The sequence below is a fragment of the Uloborus diversus genome, chromosome 8, assembly GCF_026930045.1.
Source record: "Uloborus diversus isolate 005 chromosome 8, Udiv.v.3.1, whole genome shotgun sequence".
Taxonomy (NCBI): domain Eukaryota; kingdom Metazoa; phylum Arthropoda; class Arachnida; order Araneae; family Uloboridae; genus Uloborus; species Uloborus diversus.
This window is the reverse complement of record NC_072738.1, coordinates 92855297-92876105: the sequence shown is the minus strand read 5'-3', so window position 1 is coordinate 92876105 and position 20809 is coordinate 92855297. Positions and strand designations below refer to the sequence as shown.

Below are 20809 nucleotides of genomic sequence, written 5' to 3'. Positions count from 1 at the left end.
AAGATCGGATCCGGGTACGCGGCGATGCGCGGGAATCAATGAGTGCGTTTGGCGCCCAAACAATGAAGGGAAGGGGACGCTACACCATTTTAATGGCCGACAAGAAGATGGAAAAAAATCAGATTGACGCTTGAAAAATTGTCAAAAAGCTAAACGATGGGAAAAGTGAATAAGTCACATATTTGATATCATAAAGTGCGCGAAATTTAACGGGGAACGCGGGGAAAACGTGGAATGCACAAGAAAATACAAAACAACTAAATGGGGGAAAAAACGATTAAAATGACCGAAAACATGGGAAAAATATAAATGGGTAGAAAAATGTGATATGCATTATCACACATATAAACATAGCGAAAAATATATGTCTACCGCGTCCAAAGCGTTGCTGTGCCATGTCTACCATCCACACAAGGTGCAAAAAAATCAGCCAATTTTGACTTAAATATACAAGTCTCAATTTTTTTTTTATAATTGTTTATAATGTATAAAATGTAAAACAATAAGTCTACCAGTTGCTTTATGTTGCAAAGCCCCGATAGATGCCACAAAATGTCGACCATGTAACTTGATGTACCGTTTATCGGGCCGCTAGCACTCGCTCAAAAAAGTTTGCTTATCGTCATGAAATTTAAATAAATAAAGCTGTTTTTCTTATAAATAGTTTAGATCCTATTTTCATTAAAATTTCTAGTCTATCATGGTTAAGAGGTTGCATAGTCTTTGGTAGATGTTGCTTAAATTATAAGGTAGTTGGAAAAGTATGAATGATTTAAACATATTTAAAACATTTTTTTTTATTTTTAACATTTAAACGAAACTAAACACTATTTCATTAGAATTAAAATTATGTACAAAATTATAGTGAAACTGATTTTTGGTTAATAATGTCTTGACCATTAAAATTATGCTTTTGTTTATTTTTATTTATTTTTTATGGTCAAGTACTTATGGAATAAAATTTTTTTCATCAATATTACATAACAATAATATATTAAAAATAATCAAACAATCATCAAATAAACAGTACTTTACATATTAATTAATAACCTGTAAAACTGTAGCAAGGAATACAATTTTATTTAAACGAACTATTCATCAAGTTCATCATCGCTCAGGTCTGACTCGCCAAAATAATTTTCATTTTCGCTTTCGTTGCTGAATTCATCTTCAGAATGTCTTATGCTCAACTCAGCATCATTGCCAGTTGAATAATCATCATCACTGTGAATATCGGTACTATTATTAGCTGTCTCGGTAAAATCATTAATATCTGTAATAGTAAAAAATTAATTAAAAAAAGAAAGAATTTTATTAAAAGCCAAGTATAATTACCACAAACAATAAAAGATGTTACATCGAAGCACAGCCTGCTGCCTCAGGTAATCATTTTTTTTTCAACCAGACTTGGCTTTTAATAAAATTATTATTTTTTTATTAATTGTTTTCTATTACAGATATTGATGATTTTACCGAGACAGCTAATAATAGTACCGACATTTAGAGTGATGATGATTATTCAACTGACAATGATGCTGAGTCAAGCATAAGACATTCTAAAGATGAATTCAGCAACGAAAGCGAAAATTATTTTGGCGAGTTAGACGTGAGCGGTGATGAGCTTGATGAATAGCTTGTATAAATAAAATTATGTTCCTTGCTAGTTTTACAGGTTATTAATTAATATGAAAAGCACTGTTTATTTGATTCTTTTTAATTATTTATTGTTGTGGAAGACCAATGCAAAAAATTTTATTTCATAAGTACTTGACCATCTATATATATAAAAATGGATGTATGTTTGTGGGTGTGTGTGTATGTTCCTTATACAAATCTCCAGTTTTTATCGGATTTCTTCCAAATTTGGCACAGAGGTAAATTGATGCTCAGGAATTCATATAGGCTGGTTTTTGGAATAAAAAAGTATCCAAACATGTTTATGTTTTTAACCATAAATTGATCTTTTATACTTGAACGAATTTTCATATAATCATGAATTCGGTCTGAATGAAAAGTCTAAAAAACTGCCCAAAATGAAATTTCTTTAAAGATTAACTATAATCATTAAATTTGTGAACCTTGGTTCCAAGCAAATGAAAATGATTAGAATGAAGCAATGAAATTGACAACTTATAACCACCAGGGGATATTTTAAATGCAATCAACACTAAAAGTATTCAAAAAATCAATAATCCAACGTCATAAAGCACAAAAATTGCAGAAAATTGCAGACACGTGTTTCGGTGTTACAAGGAACACCTTTTTCAATGCAAAGAGGTGTGAGCTTCTGGATGAAAAGTCATCCGAAAAAAGCAACACGGTGGAACAGGAGATAGTATAAATATCAAAAAATCGAAATTAAACAAAACAGAAAAGATAAAATGACACCTGGAGGCAAAATTTATTATAAAATTCCATCAGGAAAAAAACCGTTAAGTAATAAATTTTCCAAGAAAACCCATAAACAATGCGAAAAGTCCAAAAATGAAACCACTCTGAATAAATTAGTAATAAATTTACCAGCGGTAAAAACTATGTATGGAAGCAATGTATAAAAATGGAGAAATGTAGGAAAAAACAAAGTGAAGGATAAACATATTGGAATTAGTTAATCACAAAAACGAAATAAGAAAGCAAAAAATGAAAACAATAAAAGTAAGAAATGTACAACGTTTCCATAAAAATAATAGAAAAACTAAACCAATTTTATTAAAGAAGTCCACACAGAAGAAAAATAGGGAATTGCAGTAAGATCGTTAACTAAATTAGAACGGTTTTCCTCAGGATGTGGAAAGATTCCTAAAAATCAAGATCTAACGAATTGGGACATTTTTGGATGATTTGATAAGAGTTAAAATCAAAAGAGTGATTCGATTCCCAACAGTGTTGGGCAATACTGGATTTATTCGGCTGTTGTTTTCTCACATAGCTTTGATGTTCTTTTAACCGAAATTTCAAAGAACGGCGAGTCTGTCCGATGTATCCGAGTCCGCAATTGCAAACAATTTTATAGATCCCACAACAATTAAGAGGATGAATAGAATCTTTAAGAGAAGAGAAAGAAAGTTTATTAATAGGAGAAAATACCACTTGGAATTGGAATCGCTTCAGAATCTTAGCAACCTGAAAACTAATACGAGGGAAGAAAGGCAGAACAACTAAATTCTTAGAGTTAAAAGTTCTATTAAGAACAATATTTTGAGATTTTTTGCAAAGTTTATAAATGGAATCAACTAAGGTGGGCGGATAGTCTCTATCAACAGCCACAGCTCTTAAATAGTTAAGTTCCGCATTAAGAAGCTCAGGTAAAGAACAAATATTCATTGCACGATAAACAAATGTGTTGAAAGCTGAATATTTTTGATTAGGAGGGTGAGACGATAATCTATGTGGGGGTAATGAAGCAGCAAAAGGTTTGCGATAAACCGTAATTTCAAAACCGGACTCAGTTCGAGAAACGAGAACATCCAGAAATGGAAGGCAATTATTATGTTCGTTTTCACAAGAGAATTGAATATGAGGATCAATGGAATTTAAAATAGATAAAACATCATCAATGCTTAGTTGATCGTGATTCATAAGAACAAAACAGTCATCAACATAGCGAACATAGAATTGAAACTGTAGTTTCTGAAACAGCTTGAGCTCAAAGTAATGCATGTAAATATCACTAAGGATGGGGCTAAGTGGGTTTCCCATTGCCAAACCATCCGACATTGCATAAAATTTACCATTAAAAACAAAGGAACATTGCTTTAGACAAGTATGAGTAAGGAAAACTAAATCCTCAATTTCCTTAGAGGTAAAATGAAATTCAGAGTCGACTCTGAAGGCATAACAATGAACCCTCGACTGGAACGTTCGTAAATAATGAGTTCACATCAAAAGAAGCCATAAAAGAATTATTTGGAACGCAATTCTGAATTTTTTTGACAAAATCGATTGAGTTTTTTACAGTGAATACATTATGACTCATAAGAGGAGAAAACACAGAGACTAAATATTTTCCAAGTTTATAAGAAGCCGTACCAATATTGGAAACAATCAGCCTGAAAGGAATGCCAGCTTTATGTACCTTAGATAAAGCATAAAATCTAGCGCAATTAGCAATAGAAGGAATAACAGAGCATTTAACATTTAATGGAATAGACTGAACAGACTTGACAGCAGAAGAAATAGCCTTTAACTCATTTTCACTAGGATCTTTAGAAATTTCTAAGTATGGACCAGAAGAAATCAAATCATTAGTTTTGTCAACATAAGATGATTTGTCAAGAACAACAATTTGACCACCCTTGTCAGCTTTGGTAACAACAATATCTGAATTAGAAATTAAACTCTTTACAGTACGACTAACAGTATTAGTAAAGACGGGATTGGAAATTCTAGAATTAAAGACCACATTAGAAGCAATAAGATGCCTAACGCAATCTTTTTGATTGGATGATAAGGCACTAAATTTAAAAGCTTTCTCAATAAGAGCAATAAGCTTAGAAAAAGAAGGTTTGCTGGCCAGAGCAAAATTATCATTGCATTTTAGAGCATTAATTTGAGAACTGTTTAAAGGAACACTTGAAATATTAACGACAACATTTTTATTTACCACTGGTAAATTTTCCGAAGGGAAACTTTCGAATTTCTACAAAGTTTAGCTAATTTCTTTTTCAAAACAACTTGATGATTCTCCGAAGAACGAAGGGTTCTAGACCAAGAAGTTCTATCAACATATTCAAAATCAGAAATAGAATTTGAAATAGAGAGATGCAAATCATAGAGCTCACGTTCAATAAACGAGAGGCGTTTCCTAGTTTCTTGGATCGAAACTCTAAATAGAGCCAATTTTGACCGAAAAATAACTTTATCAATTTTTACAGAACGTGGTAAGTTACATTTCAAAGAAATAAAATTTGGAATAACTTTCCTGCGCCTACATTCTTGAAGAAATTTTAAGTGGTTCAAAAAGCGAAAAAATTAATTAACTTGGAATGTCTCAAGTTAATAGGTTTTGCAACCTTCCATTTTTAATGTTTTACATAACTTAAAATAATAACTGTAATATAGTCAGTTGACTCATTCCCATCTCACATGGCGACTGTGTCTCTCTAACTTAAAATTTTGATGTTCTCAAAGGAATACTCTGTCTAGAGCAACAAACTTAATTACACGCTCTCTCTACCTGCATCAGTGTGAGATATCATGTACAACACTTACAGCAAGTATCAGGTTTTGAAAGTTTGAAATAGAACTTAAATCTGGACCAATTTTAAATCCTTACAATATTGCTGCCATTTTTACCTACGAAAATAGGAATTAGACATTAATATAAGAAAATAAAATGTAGCTGACGTGTGTCTGATTAGGCAAGTTACACTTATCTTATTTTACTCTATGGCATGGCACTAAAACATCATGGAAAGAGCGAGCAGACACATTTTGTAAAGTCATTTAGACCAAGCAAACTTTTTCTGCGAAATGTGCTTTCCTGAAAACATACACGCAGGTTGTGATCGCTCATGAGCAATTCATCTTGCTCGAGGTATCTCTGCAAGCAGTCACATAAAGTTGGAAACTCAGTTGATAGGAAATTTTTGGGGCCTCCTAGATACTCACTCAACTTAGTGCTTAAGCATGTCTTTTTTTTTTTGGCAGCAGAAGATGCCATTGTGACTATAAATAATTATAAAAATAATATATGAAGTTTTCTTGGTGTCTTGAGTACCTGAAGTTTGAAATTTATAGTGTAGCATACTGAAGTGCCGCAGATGAGGGTTCCGCTGAGCAGCAACTTTATCAGGGGTAAATTTTTACGAAATATATTTAAATACTTTGTGGCAATACCTCACAAGATATTTTATGATCACAAAAGAATTTGATGACAGTAGATTTCAGGAGAGTCAAAAGTTAAGTCCAACTTCTCCAAAGTTTAAAATCACTAGTGTGTTTCGCTCTCCAGTTTTTCAGTGGAAATCAACCCTCCCTTTGACAAAACACAAAGGAAATGCCATACTGTCTTTTGTCGGAAAATACAGCTGGCATTAAAAGCTTGGGAAGGATGAGAGAAATTACCAATTCGAGCCTGCTGGTCAAAGATTATCTTGGGGGAGTAAAATAGTGTCGCTGCCCAAGATGCAGGTGGCTTCAAAACACCCCCGTAGATCGGCGTGCTGCGTAACGAAGACAATGGTGTCAATGGACCAGTCATTGGTTTCAACAGGAAATATTATGCATAGTGCACATTTATTCAGAAACAAATATTTCAGACTTTTTTCTGATGAAACACTGCAATGTACAAGAAAAGTTGCAAAAATCAAATTTTGGTTAATTTCACGAAAATGTAGGGGTAAGTGGTGTACCTCGGACATATGTGTACCTTGGACCTAGGCTGATTATAGCTCTGCTTATTAAAATATTTGAATAGAAATATGTGTAGTTAAAGTATGACACTAGACGTCTCAGTGCATACCTTTCAGTTTTGTTGAAAGCTCATTTGATTGAAGTATTATTTTTTAAAAAAATATACCATTCAAAAGTAAGTTTTTCCAGATACTTTTATGTGTTTTTTATTATGAATCATATATTGTTTATTCTGAAATGAAGGTTATACCTTATACAGTCATGTTCTAGCTATAACACTATGTGCGTGAAACAAAGTTAGGCCTAATTGTAACATAATGGTCAGCTTTTATAACCAAGTAGTGTACCTGGAACCTAATACAAGTGGTGTACCTTGGACTGGTCCAAGGTACACACTTCTGCATAGTTATTACAACTCCTAAAATTTCATGTTCTCCAGTTTGTTGGAACAGTTGGACGAGCATTTACACTGGCCTTCACATTATCAAATATAATCAAAGGCTTTAAGGTCACTGGTTTACATATACTGAATGAAATTATTTCTCAAGATTTTGATTTCCTCCTATCAAATGTCACTGATCTCTCAATGCAAAAGCAACAAGAAAATAACGCACAAAATGATTTTACTGATGTGTCAACGTCTGAAGCTAGTATTTCTCTGCCAAGCCTTGTCACTTCTGAAGAAATAAGGCCATATCCAAAGGCACTACCGAGAAAACAATTTCATAGCGGGAAATCTAAAAGAAAGTCTTTACCAAATTATTTTGACCGAAGCACAAGAGAAAGAGCGTCTTGAAATAGAAAAGGCTAAAATGGCAATAAAAAAAGTAAAGCAAACTAAGACATTAAAACCCCCTACCAAGCCAGCTAAAAGAAAACTTTATTATTCCTCAGAGTCTGAACTTGAGAATACTGAAGATTTATATGAGGACATTGATATTTCAGACCATCATTTTAATGAGCTAGAAGATCCAGATAACATCAATATTCAGATGGGTGTTTTTGTATTGGTGAAATTCGCTAGCAAGAAAACTATCAAATATTTTCTTGCGGAGATTATTTCTATTGGTGATGATAGATATGAAGTTAAATGTCTGAAAAAAAGATCCATACTGTCAGAAGTTTACCAGAGAAGAACCTAGCCTTTATGAAGTTGACAAAAAGGATATCATATTCAAGCTACCACACCATATACTAACTGCTGGATCTGAAAGGCAGCTTGAGAAACCGTTTGGAATTGACTTATCCGATTATAATCTTAGTTAGAAATAAGTGTAGCTTAAAAAAATAATTTTTAGTATGGTTTTCAGAAGCTAGAGCGTCTTGTAGTTTTATTAAAAAAGTGAACCGTAATAAGATAATAAGATCTGAATTTTTATCTATCTTTGAAACAAATAAAAAATGTATTTCTAAAATTATGTGTGGTTTATTGATTGATAAATAGTGATGTTCTTACTGAAAACATGTTTTCTTTACCTGTTAATTATTGGTCCAAGGTACACCATCCCAAGACCCAAGGTACACCACCGGTGGTGTACCTCGGTACTAATTGCATTCTTCTGTTTTTTCTTAAATATGTAATTGAAATAACTTAAATAAAATTTTTAAGACAATTATATGTTGTGTAAAAAATCATAAAGTTTTAACCAAAAGTATTTGTATTTAGATTTGGTAAATAATTATGAAATTAAAAATTGAAAAGTAAAAATAGGTCCGAGGTCCCCACCTTCCCTACTGCTTATTCGCAAATTAAAAACTTTAAAGGAATGTAGTTAATCATAAAGACATGTGTACAGAGTGTTAAAAAGAAGCATTTGAATGGCATCAGAACAAGAATTTTAAACATTGTATTTTCGTAAAAATTTTTGGAAACTGACTATTTTTTACCTTTTTTTTTCAAACTTTGTAACTCATTTTCTGGTAGTTAAACCTTAATATTTTTCAACAATAACATTAGAAATGAATTTCTAGGGGGCAAATACAGTGCATCCTAATTGGGCAAGTCAATATTCAAAAAAAAAAAATGACATACCCTACTGGGCATTGTGATGTTCAGTGAGAAGTCCCATTTTAGTCTGAACAATATTCTCGTTGGATAAGCATATAGAGATAACCAGGGCCTGATTACCCGAAAGGCTCGGGAAGCTTGAGCTTCCCCTCCAAATTTTCAGGGGCCCGAAAATGACTAAAAAACTGATTAAAAATTCCAGTTTGTTTATAAATGCATTTTTCTCTATTTCTTTATTTATATTTTTTTATTAGAAAAATTTGTGCAATACAATATGCGAAGAGTTATCGGTAGCTTACCGGTTAAAATAATGACGTCACCCCCCCAATGCTTTAGCATTAGCTGAAGTCATTGCATCCACGGTTAAGCACCGGTTTGTACCAGTCGTAATCGTCAAACACAAGTTAAACCTAGCAATCCATTTTTTGACCTGCGGCAAAAAAAGAAACTTCAACTTCAACTTTGCATGAGCTTATGTTTTGATAAACTCGTCATCGTCGGAGGTCGGCCGCACGTGACAAACGTTAGATGTTGCTTTATTTATCGGAGTTTTCTTTCTAAACATTAGTTGTTCCTTTCGTGTCCAGAGAGGGAAAAAAGCAATGTCTGCTCAACCGTCAGGTTCCAAAAAGCGAAAACGTAAAGCCTTACTAGAGCAAAGCAATAAAAAGCTTTCTCTTGCGATGAAGAGCTTTATCATTCAAAATGAAAGCGTTAAAATACTAAAAGAAAATTGTGAGTTAGCATCAAACTCAAAAGATGAAAATACTGGATCGATATCAACCAGTGAAAAGTACAGATCAAGATTAAGTTCTGAAAAATCGGATGAAGTGTCGAACAATGAAGAAAATACTGGATTGATATCAACCAGTGAAAATTCTGAAGCGACATCGATCAGTGAAAATGACAGATCAAAATTAAGTTTTGAATCGAACAATGAAGAAAATTCCAGATCGATATCGAACATAGTGAATGTTGAATCAACATCTTCAAATGAAGTAAATGTTAGCTCGATAATTGACGAAGAAAATTCCGGATCGATGTCCGAAAATTCAAGGGAGAGTTATGATACTGAATCAATCAGAAATAGTACAATTCCATCACAAAATATGGATTTCAAACTTGATATAAGTTCTACATTCAACAATCATGAATTTGATTACGGCGATCCTGCATTGTGGCCCTCGCCAATAACTGATGATTTTAGAGAGTACTTTGTGTACAATGAAGCAAAGCAAAATATGAATTCTCTGCAGAACTCTAAAAGAATTTTTGGAAAAAATGAGAGAATGTGCAATGCGTCTAATTTTTTTCGCAAAAAGAAAAATGGAGAAGTAGTCAAAAGAGACTGGTTAGTTTATTCTACTAGCAGCAAAGCAGTGTTTTGTTACATTTGCAAACTTTATGGTGTTGCCCAAGTCAATTCAAGTGAGCAAGCCTTATGTAGAGATGGATATTCGGACTGGAGAAACATTGCAAAAAGATTATCATCTCATGAAAATTCCGATTTTCATAGGAAGTCTGTGCATTGCTTTTCTCAGCGATCCATTACAGCAAATCGCATTGACAGTAATCTAGTAAATCAGTATAAGTCTGAATGTGACTATTGGAAAAAAGTTTTGCACAGAGTAGTTTCCATTATTAAGTTCATTTCTCAACGTGGACTCGCATGTTTTGGAGACAATGAGACTTTTGGCTCATTGCAGAATGGGAATTTTCTTGGACTCGTGGAATTAATAAGCTCTTATGATCCGTTTTTAGCGGAGCATATACAATCACATGGGAACAAAGGCAAAGGTAATGTTAACTATTTATCTTCAACCATTGTGACAGAACTGATAGAAATTATGTCACATAAAGTATTTGCAGAAATAATATCTGAAGTAAAGAAAGCTAGATACTTCGGTATTATTGTTGATTCAACACCTGACATTAGTCATGTTGATCAACTTGCCATAGTCTTGCGCTATGTGGATAATGATGGTGAATGTGTAGAGCGATTTTTAAAATTTATCCCAATTCACGGCCATAGATCTGAACATTTGCACGAAGTTATTGTTGATTTTCTGCAGAATGCCCAAATTGAGTTGAAGTATTGCCGGGGACAGTCCTATGATAATGCATCTAATATGTCTGGCAAATATTTGGGCCTTCAAGCACGTTTGAAAAATGATTTTCCCTTGATAGACTTTGTGCCGTGCTCTGCACACTCCTTAAATCTTGTTGGGACCAGTGCGGCAGAGTGTAACTCTCAAGCAGTATCTTTCTTTGGACTGCTGCAAACTTTATTTAATTTTTTTTCTGCGTCTGCTCATCGCTGGGAAATGCTGATAGAGAACTTTACTGCTATATCTGGTAATTTAACTTTAAAATCTCTCTCTGGCACAAGATGGTCTGCAAATGCAGATGCAGTAAAAGCATTAAAAAAAAATTACAACAGTATTTTGAGTACTTTATCTCTTCTCTCAGAGAATGATAATGAAAGTGCTGCTACTAGACATGAAGCTAGCTCATTAATGTTGAATTTAAAAAAATTTGAATCTGCACTGATGACGGTCATTTGGAATAGCATCTTGCAGCGAATGCATAGTGTTAGCAAATCACTTCAGTCTGTTGATTGCGAAATGACTGCTATTTTGTCATTGTATTCATCCTTGATAGATTTCATGAGCACGGTGAGAAATAATTTTGCAGAATATGAAAATGAAGCAGAAATTTTAGTTGGCACAAGAGAGTATACAGTTTTTTGTGCGAGAAAAATTGCCAGAAGCAAAATGCTTGATGAAGGTTCAAGTGCTGCTGCTGTTTTTTCTGATAGAGAACGCTTTTTATATCAAGTTCACAATGTAATTTGTGACTCTATCATTACAGAATTAAATAAAAGAAAATCTGCTTATGCTTTCTTGGACTCAAGATTTGGATTTATGTTTAGTAAGTCTATGACTGAAGACACAATTCGAGAACGGGCCACAGCTTTTCAAAGTACATATTCAGATGACATTGAAGAAGAGTTTGCTGATGAATTCCTGCAGTTTCACAAGTTTACGAGTCATTTAAAACTTGCTGATAGGCTTAAAATAATCAGATCCTTAAATATTGAACATACGTTTCCAAATGTAGAGACTGCTTTACGAATAATTCTATCAATACCCATAACAAACTGCTCTGGTGAGCGTTCCTTTTCGGCCTTAAAGCGAATTAAGAATCGTTTAAGGTCATCACTTTCACAAAGCAAATTAAGTGGTCTTGCTCTTTTAGCTATCGAAAGTGATGTCACCAATAGATTAAATTTTGACAACATTATTGAAGATTTTGCAAATCGAAAAACAAGAAAAAAACCTATGTAATCTGTGAGTTTTTTTGCATTATATATACAATATTTATTGGTTATTTATATAAGTATAAACAAAGATCTTTAAAGCAATAAATATGGCAATATTAATGTTGTTGAAGGTTTAAACTGAAATGCAGAAGGCTGATCATTTCCAACTCTTTAAATTTTCTTTGCGACTAATTAGTGGAAATATTTTTTGTATGCATTAATTTTTTAAAACAAATGAACCAGACTGCTAAAAGCTTAACCCATTATTTCACTCGAGATTGATTTTAATATGAATTTTGCCTGAGCACTGTTGTAAATAATGTGTAATGGGTTTCTCGGGGTGCATAGTGAGAATAATATTTGTGTCGTTGATCAGTTTTGCTTTAGTGTGTATAATTTTGGAAAATTTATGGAGCAAAAGTGTGGGGGGGGGACCCGATGAGCAAGGGGGGCCCTGAAACGAGTATGAGCTTCCCCTAACTTCAGAGGTTAATCGGGCCCTGGAGATAACATAGAACAAGTTTTCACCCCGGAAACATCACAGGACAAGGTTGGAATGGGAGTCATGGTGTAGGCAGGGACGTGCTCAGTGGGTAGCCACACTGTGCGGCTGCACAGGGCCACTAAAATATTTTGAAGTTAAGGGGCCCCTACAGTATTACAAGAGAGTAAAATATTTCTGTGTGAAAGAATATCTTTTTTCTAATGGTACCAATGAAAAGAAAATGCAACGGGACAAACTTGAGCTACAGCGCATTAAAAATAGGCTATTTTTCATGAGAACAATTTTGACACCTCTTGAAAAACGTGATTTTGCCTTTTTTCATAATCATGATGTTTTAAAACACTTGAAACAGGTGTAATGTTTTTTGAACCACTTCCTCTACTTGACTTGTGCCGTTAGTTAATCAAATGAAAATTTTTGCAGTATCTTTTTTAATTGCTATTTCTTTAATGAAATTTTCTTGTCATGAGCAAGACACTTATGGGTTGAGTGAGGATAATAAGCAATTCATGATTGCTCAACACGTATTTATTGTACAATTTGTTAGATTTTAAAAATTAACTAACTTTTGAGACTGAATAATTTACACTTAGGTTCCCAGAGTGCATAAATTAATTTTCCCTCCCCTCTTCCTAAAAAAAAAAATAATAGACTACTTACCCAATTAACAATAGTGCAGATAAAGCCAGCAGAAAAACAAGGGTGAATACCAATGCACGCAGCCATACCTAAATAAAAATATTTAAAAGTAAATCAATCAATAAGTATAAAGTGAGAGACATCGGAAAAAAATATCTTTAGGGCCATTTAGCGCATAACTATCACAATGAAATTTTAAAAAGATAAAAATGGTTTTTTTTCTTTGTTTCTTTTTTCTAACATTCAAGTAAGTTTTGCATTATAACTCTTAATTATTCAGCATCTATCATTAATTTTCAAATGCTTTAATTCATGTTATTTGTTTAATCTATTTTACCATTTAAGTACAGTAATTTTTTTTTACTAGCAAACCCAAAAATAAATACAAATAATATTTCTGTATTAGTCAAACATTTGAAAAAATAATTTTTTTCCACAACATTCTTTATACACTCCAATTACTAAATTCATTGCCAAATACAAATTATGTACACATTTCAAATAAATCAATTTCTTACATTTCCATTATTTTGATCGTCTTCATCCTGTTCTTCATATGCAAAGTAAACAAATGGCAAAACAGCAAAAGAGATAAAGAACATAATTCCCCATAGACCTGAATGGTAAAAAAATATATATATATAAAACTTACAAGAGAATACTATGATACTTTGAAGTGAAAATTTTCAATAACTAACTAAAAATCTCTTGAATACAAGTTATTGTATGCAAAACTTTAAAAAATAAATAAAATAGAAATTAAAATGATAAATAGTAAAATGGAAACAAAACTTTACTCCAATTTCTACAAACCAAGGCAAGAACAAATAATAATAATGACTGTTCCTAGAATTTTATTCATAATACCTTTTTTTTTCCTTTTGAGCCAGCAGCGGAGTTTGGAATTGCTAAGGTTTTTCCATTTGTGGCTCATATTTCCCAACTTGCTCTGATTCATTACATGGTAATAAATTTTAGCTTAAGCCCACATCCCTATACTGTTTTTCTCTCACTTCACATTAGAACATCTTATCTAAATTAATTCTTTCTACGCCACAAGCATTAGTATTCATCCCTGCATCTATAATTAGCACGCACCTATCTCAAAGAATCAATCTAGAACATTCTACTCATTCTTATCACCTTTTTTTTTCTGCTTGTTTTGTTGTTACTAACACCTTGGTACCCGAGCCTGAGTAGCATAGCTACTCAATTTAAGGTAGAGAGGTACAGCATCCGTATTGTTACGAATCCAGCCAGTTCAAGAAATTCTTTAAATGATGACACAGATCTTGAGCAAACACAGCAGATTTATTTACAACAATGTACAAGAAATATCGTAAGCAACTTCTAATTAACCACAGCAATTAGGCAAATATCAATTAACACCATAACTAAACGGTCACACATGTATTTACATCAAAAATAAGCAAAAACAAAGCACAAAGGCTAAAACACACTTCCAGCGGAACGACTGAAACGAGACTAACTAATCACGCCGCCGGCCGTGGTTATTTATAAATCCTAGAAAAGTTTCCACAATATTCCATTCAGAAATTTCTACAAAGTTCTAACAATTTCTCATAGTTTCTTTTTATTCCATTCACATATCTTATCATTCAGAAATTGGGGGGACCATATACTTCATTTGAACGTAAGGGGGGTTGTATATTTATTACAACAAACTATTTACAGGTTACATTACTAAGATAATTTAAGATGAAAGATAATGGAATAAACGCCAAAGTTAGCCAAATTACAACAAATTAATTATAAAAATAATTACTATTTACAGAATTTGTAACAGTATTAAAAGACCACCCATTTTGGTGGAAGTCCGATTTGGCTATGACAACACAAGATAGATGGTAGCACCATCTAGAGACAGTTTGGTAATTTAGAACCAAACCAAAAGCCAACAACTGCCGACTTGGAACCCCCAGAGGTATCATTCCCTTGGAGGACTTTGTAAGCACAAGCATATTTAACGTCCCCAGTCACCCTTAATGAAGACGGTGGATCTTCGACTGGCCAGGATCAGTCACAAGTCCATGTTTCTTCAAATTTTATCCCTCTGCCCTCAGTCTACCATTTCATTTTTAGCACATCTTGGCTACTTCAGTCGATTTTGATGATGAGTTTTTCTTTCTAGGGTGACCTGCCAGTAATTAACCACTGGAGTACGAAAAGGTAAAAAACAAGAATAGATAAGTATATATTCTGATTGTGCTAGAGCAAATTACTAGCAGCTCATAAAATGTTCTCCTATAATTTATAGCTGAAACTCAAGTTTTGATAAGGGGTTGAAATTGCACCCGCTGGGTTCTGAAGGACAAAAAAAAAATTAATGAAAAAAATACTAGTTTGATATTTTTGAATTGAAAGAAATATTTATTTATATTAATAAATTGAATTGATTTTAAACTAGTATGTTGTGGCCATCACGAAACTTTTTTCTATATTTTTCTTTTTTTTTCCGATCCCTCCCCATGCTTGACGATGAAGCAATATTCCCAACAAAAACAAAATTACACATGCAAAAACTTGACGACCATCCCAATGTCTGAATTATTGCAAAAGCAAAGCAAAGAGCTAAAATTGAAAGTTATTTTAAAAGCCTTGCTTGAATTAATTACAAATATTTTATTTGTTAACAAACATAAGATGGCAACAGTTAAAAATTTTAAATCATTGAGATAATATTTCCGATCATTTCCATACAATTAAAATCACGAGAAATACACAGACAATAATCTATTACGATTTATCTTTCGTATTGTTGCATTAATAAAGCTATTTTTATTCGCTAAAAAATAATGATAATAAAAATAAATCAGCACCTCTTGGCGCGATTGGCGCCAAAATTGAACCAAAGCCTGTTTACATATGGATTCACATATATTCCAAATTTCAACCAGAATGTAGCATTACGGGCACTCACAATGGAAAAAAAGAACGGGCCATTGCGCTACCCCCCTTTATAGCTGTTGACACCAAAATAAAATCAGCTCTTATATCCACTAAGGGCTACTTGCCGATAAATTTTTCTTTCATTCCGATCATTATTTCTTGAGATACAGCAGTCACAATTGACGACAAAAAACGTTCTATAGCTCAACCCCCGTTTGAGTTATTGACACCAAAATTGAATCAGCACCTGTTCCTGTTAATGACAACATATGAACCAAATTTTGTTTGATTCCGCCAGTTACTTCCTCAGGAATAGCAAGCACCCGTAACTCAAAAAACGTCCCATTGCTCCACCCCCTCCCCCTTAGAGGAATTCGCGCCAAAAACCGATGGGCACAAGTTCACATAGGGGCACATATGTTTACCAAATTTGGTTTGATTTCATGCGGTAGTTTTTGCTGTAGAGTAGCCACAAAAAACTGGTCACACACAGACATGACACACACACATACACACAGACAGACAGACATTTTCCAAAAATAGTCGAAATGGACACAGCACACCTCAAAACGTTCGAATCCGTCAAAGTTCGAAATTCGAAAATTTGCATGAATCCAATACTTTCCTCTATATATTAGATATAGAAGAAAGTAAAAAAGGACAAATTACAACATTTAAAGTACAAAGTGCACCACAAAAAATATTAAAGTCACATTTATATCCACGAGTTCTGGCAGGGGCTTTGGTTTGTGGCTCATCACAAACCAAACTCTGGCTCTGACATTGAGCTTGAGTTTAGTTTGTGATGAACAATTAGGATGAAAAATTGCTTGTGATAGTCACATCCTATACAAGTCAGCAAAGCCTTTAGTGGTATTGAAAACTTAAGCTATCAATTTCCTATATCCATTGATGTGCCTTGGTAAGCTACAGGAAACAAAATGTCCTAGAATTACATTGAACGAATGATTTTGAAGTGATAGTGATTATTTTTATATTTACTAAAGGGCAATTCCATGAAAAGTGAAACCAGTAGGTCAAAATTTCACATTACAGTTATGTTGCTATATTATACATCATTTTAACCTTGAAATGTGTATTTTCAGAATATTGCATTGCTTTTTTAATAAAAATTAAATAATTTTTTTTTCCTAGTTGGAAGTATGATAGTCAGATCTTCAAAACAATCAGAAAAAAATACCACATTTTCAAACCCTTATTTCTAATAGCAAAATAAAAATAAACAAAATTAATTGCAGTACAGTTTAAACTATTAACCTAATACTATAATAACATGCATTTATTTTAATTTTTTTACAAAATAAAATTAGGCAATTTAAATTTAAAAAAAATGAAGTTCAATGTTACGTCCGTAACAAAAATTTAGCAAAAGTTGTCATTACTTCCTAAAAAATCAAAATTAAAAGAAATCCTTTTTTGCCCTTTTAGCAATTCATCAGAGTCATTGTTTACCATAGTTTAAAACATTAGAATTTCTTTAGTTTTTAAAAAAATGGCATTACAGACGTAACATTTTTTGTTACGGACGTAACAAAAAGCAGTACGTTCGCATGTATATTTCCAATTAAAGAGAAAAAAAATACAGGATGGGCAATGAAAATATAGTGTATGACATGTAATATGATATAACAAAACTTCTGATTCTCTGATTTTCAAATTTTTATAAGTATTAGTTCATATTTAATTTCATTCTTTTAAATTATTGAAATACACATTGTCACCTAAGAGCAACATTAATACATATAATAATAGGAATAACACTAAGATATCCTACTGTTGCTCTGAGGCAACAACATGTGTAACTCTCAAGGTAAGATTTTTTGTCCTGCAAATCATGCAATAAATTCAATCAGTGTTAATAATTCTAGATTAGCAATTAATGCTTAATAACTTGCATAAAAATATTCTAGACGGTTCCTTAATTTCTCAAACTTTGTTTCATCAATGCACTATGACACAAAAAAATAGTGTTCTCCAAGTAGATTTTTGTGAAAATTACTCGATCATTTAACATGATGAAATCCAAAGCATTTTGTGCATAATTTTCATTAATGAAGTTTTTTTTTTTTTTCAAATTCATATTACATATATTAATTATAGTTTTCTCTTCAAACTTCTACCATTCTGAAAGCATAGCCAAATTGATATTACTTCTTATTTTTTAAAGACTTTTTAGAGTTACTTTATTGGTATTTACTCTTTACATAAAATTAATATTTAGATTACTGTTTCATTGATATATTGAATATTTCATAGTTTTAAAACTTAAATTAAAAAGCATAATTAAATTCGAGTTTAAAGTACTAAATATTAAACTAGCTACATCTGATCCTCAGATAAAACACATTTAGTTTTGAAGCAAGATTTAGATTGCTTAGGCAAATGTTGGGCAAAATGCATTTTTCCAATGTCAGTTTCGACCTTTTTTTCCCAACTTTGGCAAAAACGTTCCAATTCTATTAAAAAACGATTCAAATCAAAGGCAGCTGTTAAACTTTAAAAGAAATTTGGCAGTTAATATGTTTGTTGAGAAATAGAGGAAATCATCGAAAATTCTCAAACTGAAAAAGTACTCTCTTGTAGAACCCCCCCCCCCCCTCCATGTTCATGTTAAAAATTTGAAAAAATTATTTGTTACTGAATAATTCCACTTTTGTTTTGCTTAATTTCCTCTTGGATAATTTTACTTCTTATGATGCAACATTTTATTTTTTACTTATTTATTTACATGGTGGTATACGCAGAGAGCGCTGCCCCCTACCTCCCCAAATCTTTAAAAATTATTAAGGTATAACTTAAAGTCAAAATAATGTGTTAATCTATACCATTGCACTCTCCTAACAAAAGTTATTAGTATATCTATGCTTTTACTTGCTTTGTGCAATCCGCATATCAGACACGTCACGTCCGTAAAAAATATAATAATTTTTATCATAAATTTTACAAACTATTTCCATAAAAACTGTATGGTTTTAGAAAGCTTGAAATCTCTGGAACAAGTATATAAAAGAAAATTATAGAAATCTATGAATAATTCACAGGAATATTGGCAAATGTATAACAAAGTATACATTTTGCTGTTTTCTGAGTTACGTCCGTAACAGGCAGTTTTAATTTTTTGTTACTTTTTGTAATCAAGCAATCTACACCCAAATTTTTGCTGGCATAAATAACACCAAACTGCACAACAGAAAAAAATTTGTAGCTTTTACTGAAACCAAATTAAAATTATGTGTATTTAAAGTCTGTGATTGTTACGTCTGTAACGGTGGAATTGCCCTAAAGTTTATTGCACATATATTTTCTTTTACTTCATTTCTTTAAATTAGCGCAAAAAAATGCAAATAAAAATTTTCTGCTGTAAAACTTTTTATTTTAACCTAAGTACTTATGTACTTCGAAGAAAGAAATGTGCAATAAAAATATGATTAATATATTGGTACTTAATGTAACTATCATATTGAATCAATTTTTCATAGCTGCCAACCTCAAGATAAAAAAAATAGGAGCACTGAAGGGAAAAAATAGGAGTAACGAGGGTTAAAATAGGAGCAAGAAATTGTGACCTGTGCTAAGCCTTCCTTCTGTACCATAAGCTTCTATAAGTTTTAAGCACCATTATAATGCTTTTCTGAATTTTCAGGTTTGATTTTCAGCAAAACTACAACCAAGCTTAAAATAAAATTATTTTACTCAAAAAAAAAAAAAAAAAGCATCGTTACGTAGCTACATGTTGAAAAGTAAAAAAAACAAATGTTTGATTTAATGAAACTGCAACCTCTTTTTAAATATTTTTTAATGTATATACGTGTATTAAAAATGCATTGCATAAGAACATATTGAAGAATAAAACACACAATTTACTTATCATGCTTGGAAGTAAAGCTCTTATGTAACTTCATAGTAAAGGTCAATTCTCAGGAATTTTCGAAGTGGCCACTAGACCCCAAAATTTTAGTGGCCAACACTATCGCTAAATTTTGAAATACAAACGAAGGGGGGGAGGAGTTTTTACAACTTTCACAAGTAAATAAATGAATAGGACTTTGCACATTCTAAAAGAGTATTATTCAATATTTTTTTTACACAAAGAAAATTTAAGTTAAAATAAGTTTCTGATCTTTTAACAAAAAAAAAAAAAAAAAGAATAAATAAATGAGAAGTCAACAGGAAACGGCAGTTCATATAAAACAGTTTCAGTTTATAGCAAAACCTCCAAGACAATGAAGATCAAATATAGATAAAATTTCCTTAAAAAAAAAAAACATTTTTTTTTTTGCATTGTATGTTATTTTTAATAGTTTTTATTGAGATAAATTTTAATTCTGTTTCCGGAAATTTAGGCAATTAATCTCGTCTACTTACATCTTGCGGATGACCAAACATGGCGACTACGCAAAAAATTAAGGTAATAGATTTTTGAATTAGTTGCATAAAAGTAATTATAAATATTTAATAATCCTTAAAAACTATAATTTAGACGAAATATAATCAGTATTTAGTAGTTAGCATCTAAAACAATGAGGATAAAATAATATTCTGGAGAAAAAATTTGCATATTTCAAGAAAATAATTAAGAATTTTCTGAAAAAAAAAGCCCATTTTGAATTATTTTCAATAGTTTGCATTGCAATAAACATCTTATTCCGTTTTTGGAAACTAGGTCATTAAAAGACTTAAGTACTTAAATCTCACAAAATGACCAAATATGGCGACTAAGTCAAAAATTAGGATAGACATGTTTGAACTTGTTGCATACAAATAACTTAAAATCCTCATGAAACTACAATTTAATTGAAAATATTTAGCAAAATAGCTTCCAAAGCAGTGAGGATAAGATGAAATTTTAAATAGTATGATTTTTTTCATTTCTCAAGAAAATTATTTAAAATATTTTTAAAAAAAAATTATAGCACATTTTACTTTACTTTAATGACTTTTCAGTTAAGAAAAACACTCAAATCTGCTTCGTCTTTGAAAACTTAGGCGCTTAGCATCGTCGACTTCCATCTTGTCAATGACCAAACATGGCGGCGATGTTTTACATGCG

The 20809-nt window shown here is 32.0% G+C and overlaps 1 protein-coding gene across 1 annotated transcript in view; it reads right to left on the bottom strand.

Annotated features, from left to right (window-relative positions):
* The window catches only part of LOC129228491 (lysosomal cobalamin transport escort protein LMBD1-like), an 82947-nt gene that overhangs the window by 52320 nt on the left and 9818 nt on the right, over window positions 1-20809 (bottom strand). Inside the window, exons 3-4 of the mRNA XM_054863171.1 lie at window positions 13347-13444; window positions 12850-12917 (exon numbers count right to left, since the gene is read on the bottom strand). Of these exons, the coding sequence (XP_054719146.1) occupies window positions 12850-12917; window positions 13347-13444 (166 nt within the window). The remainder of the gene's footprint in view (window positions 1-12849; window positions 12918-13346; window positions 13445-20809) is intronic.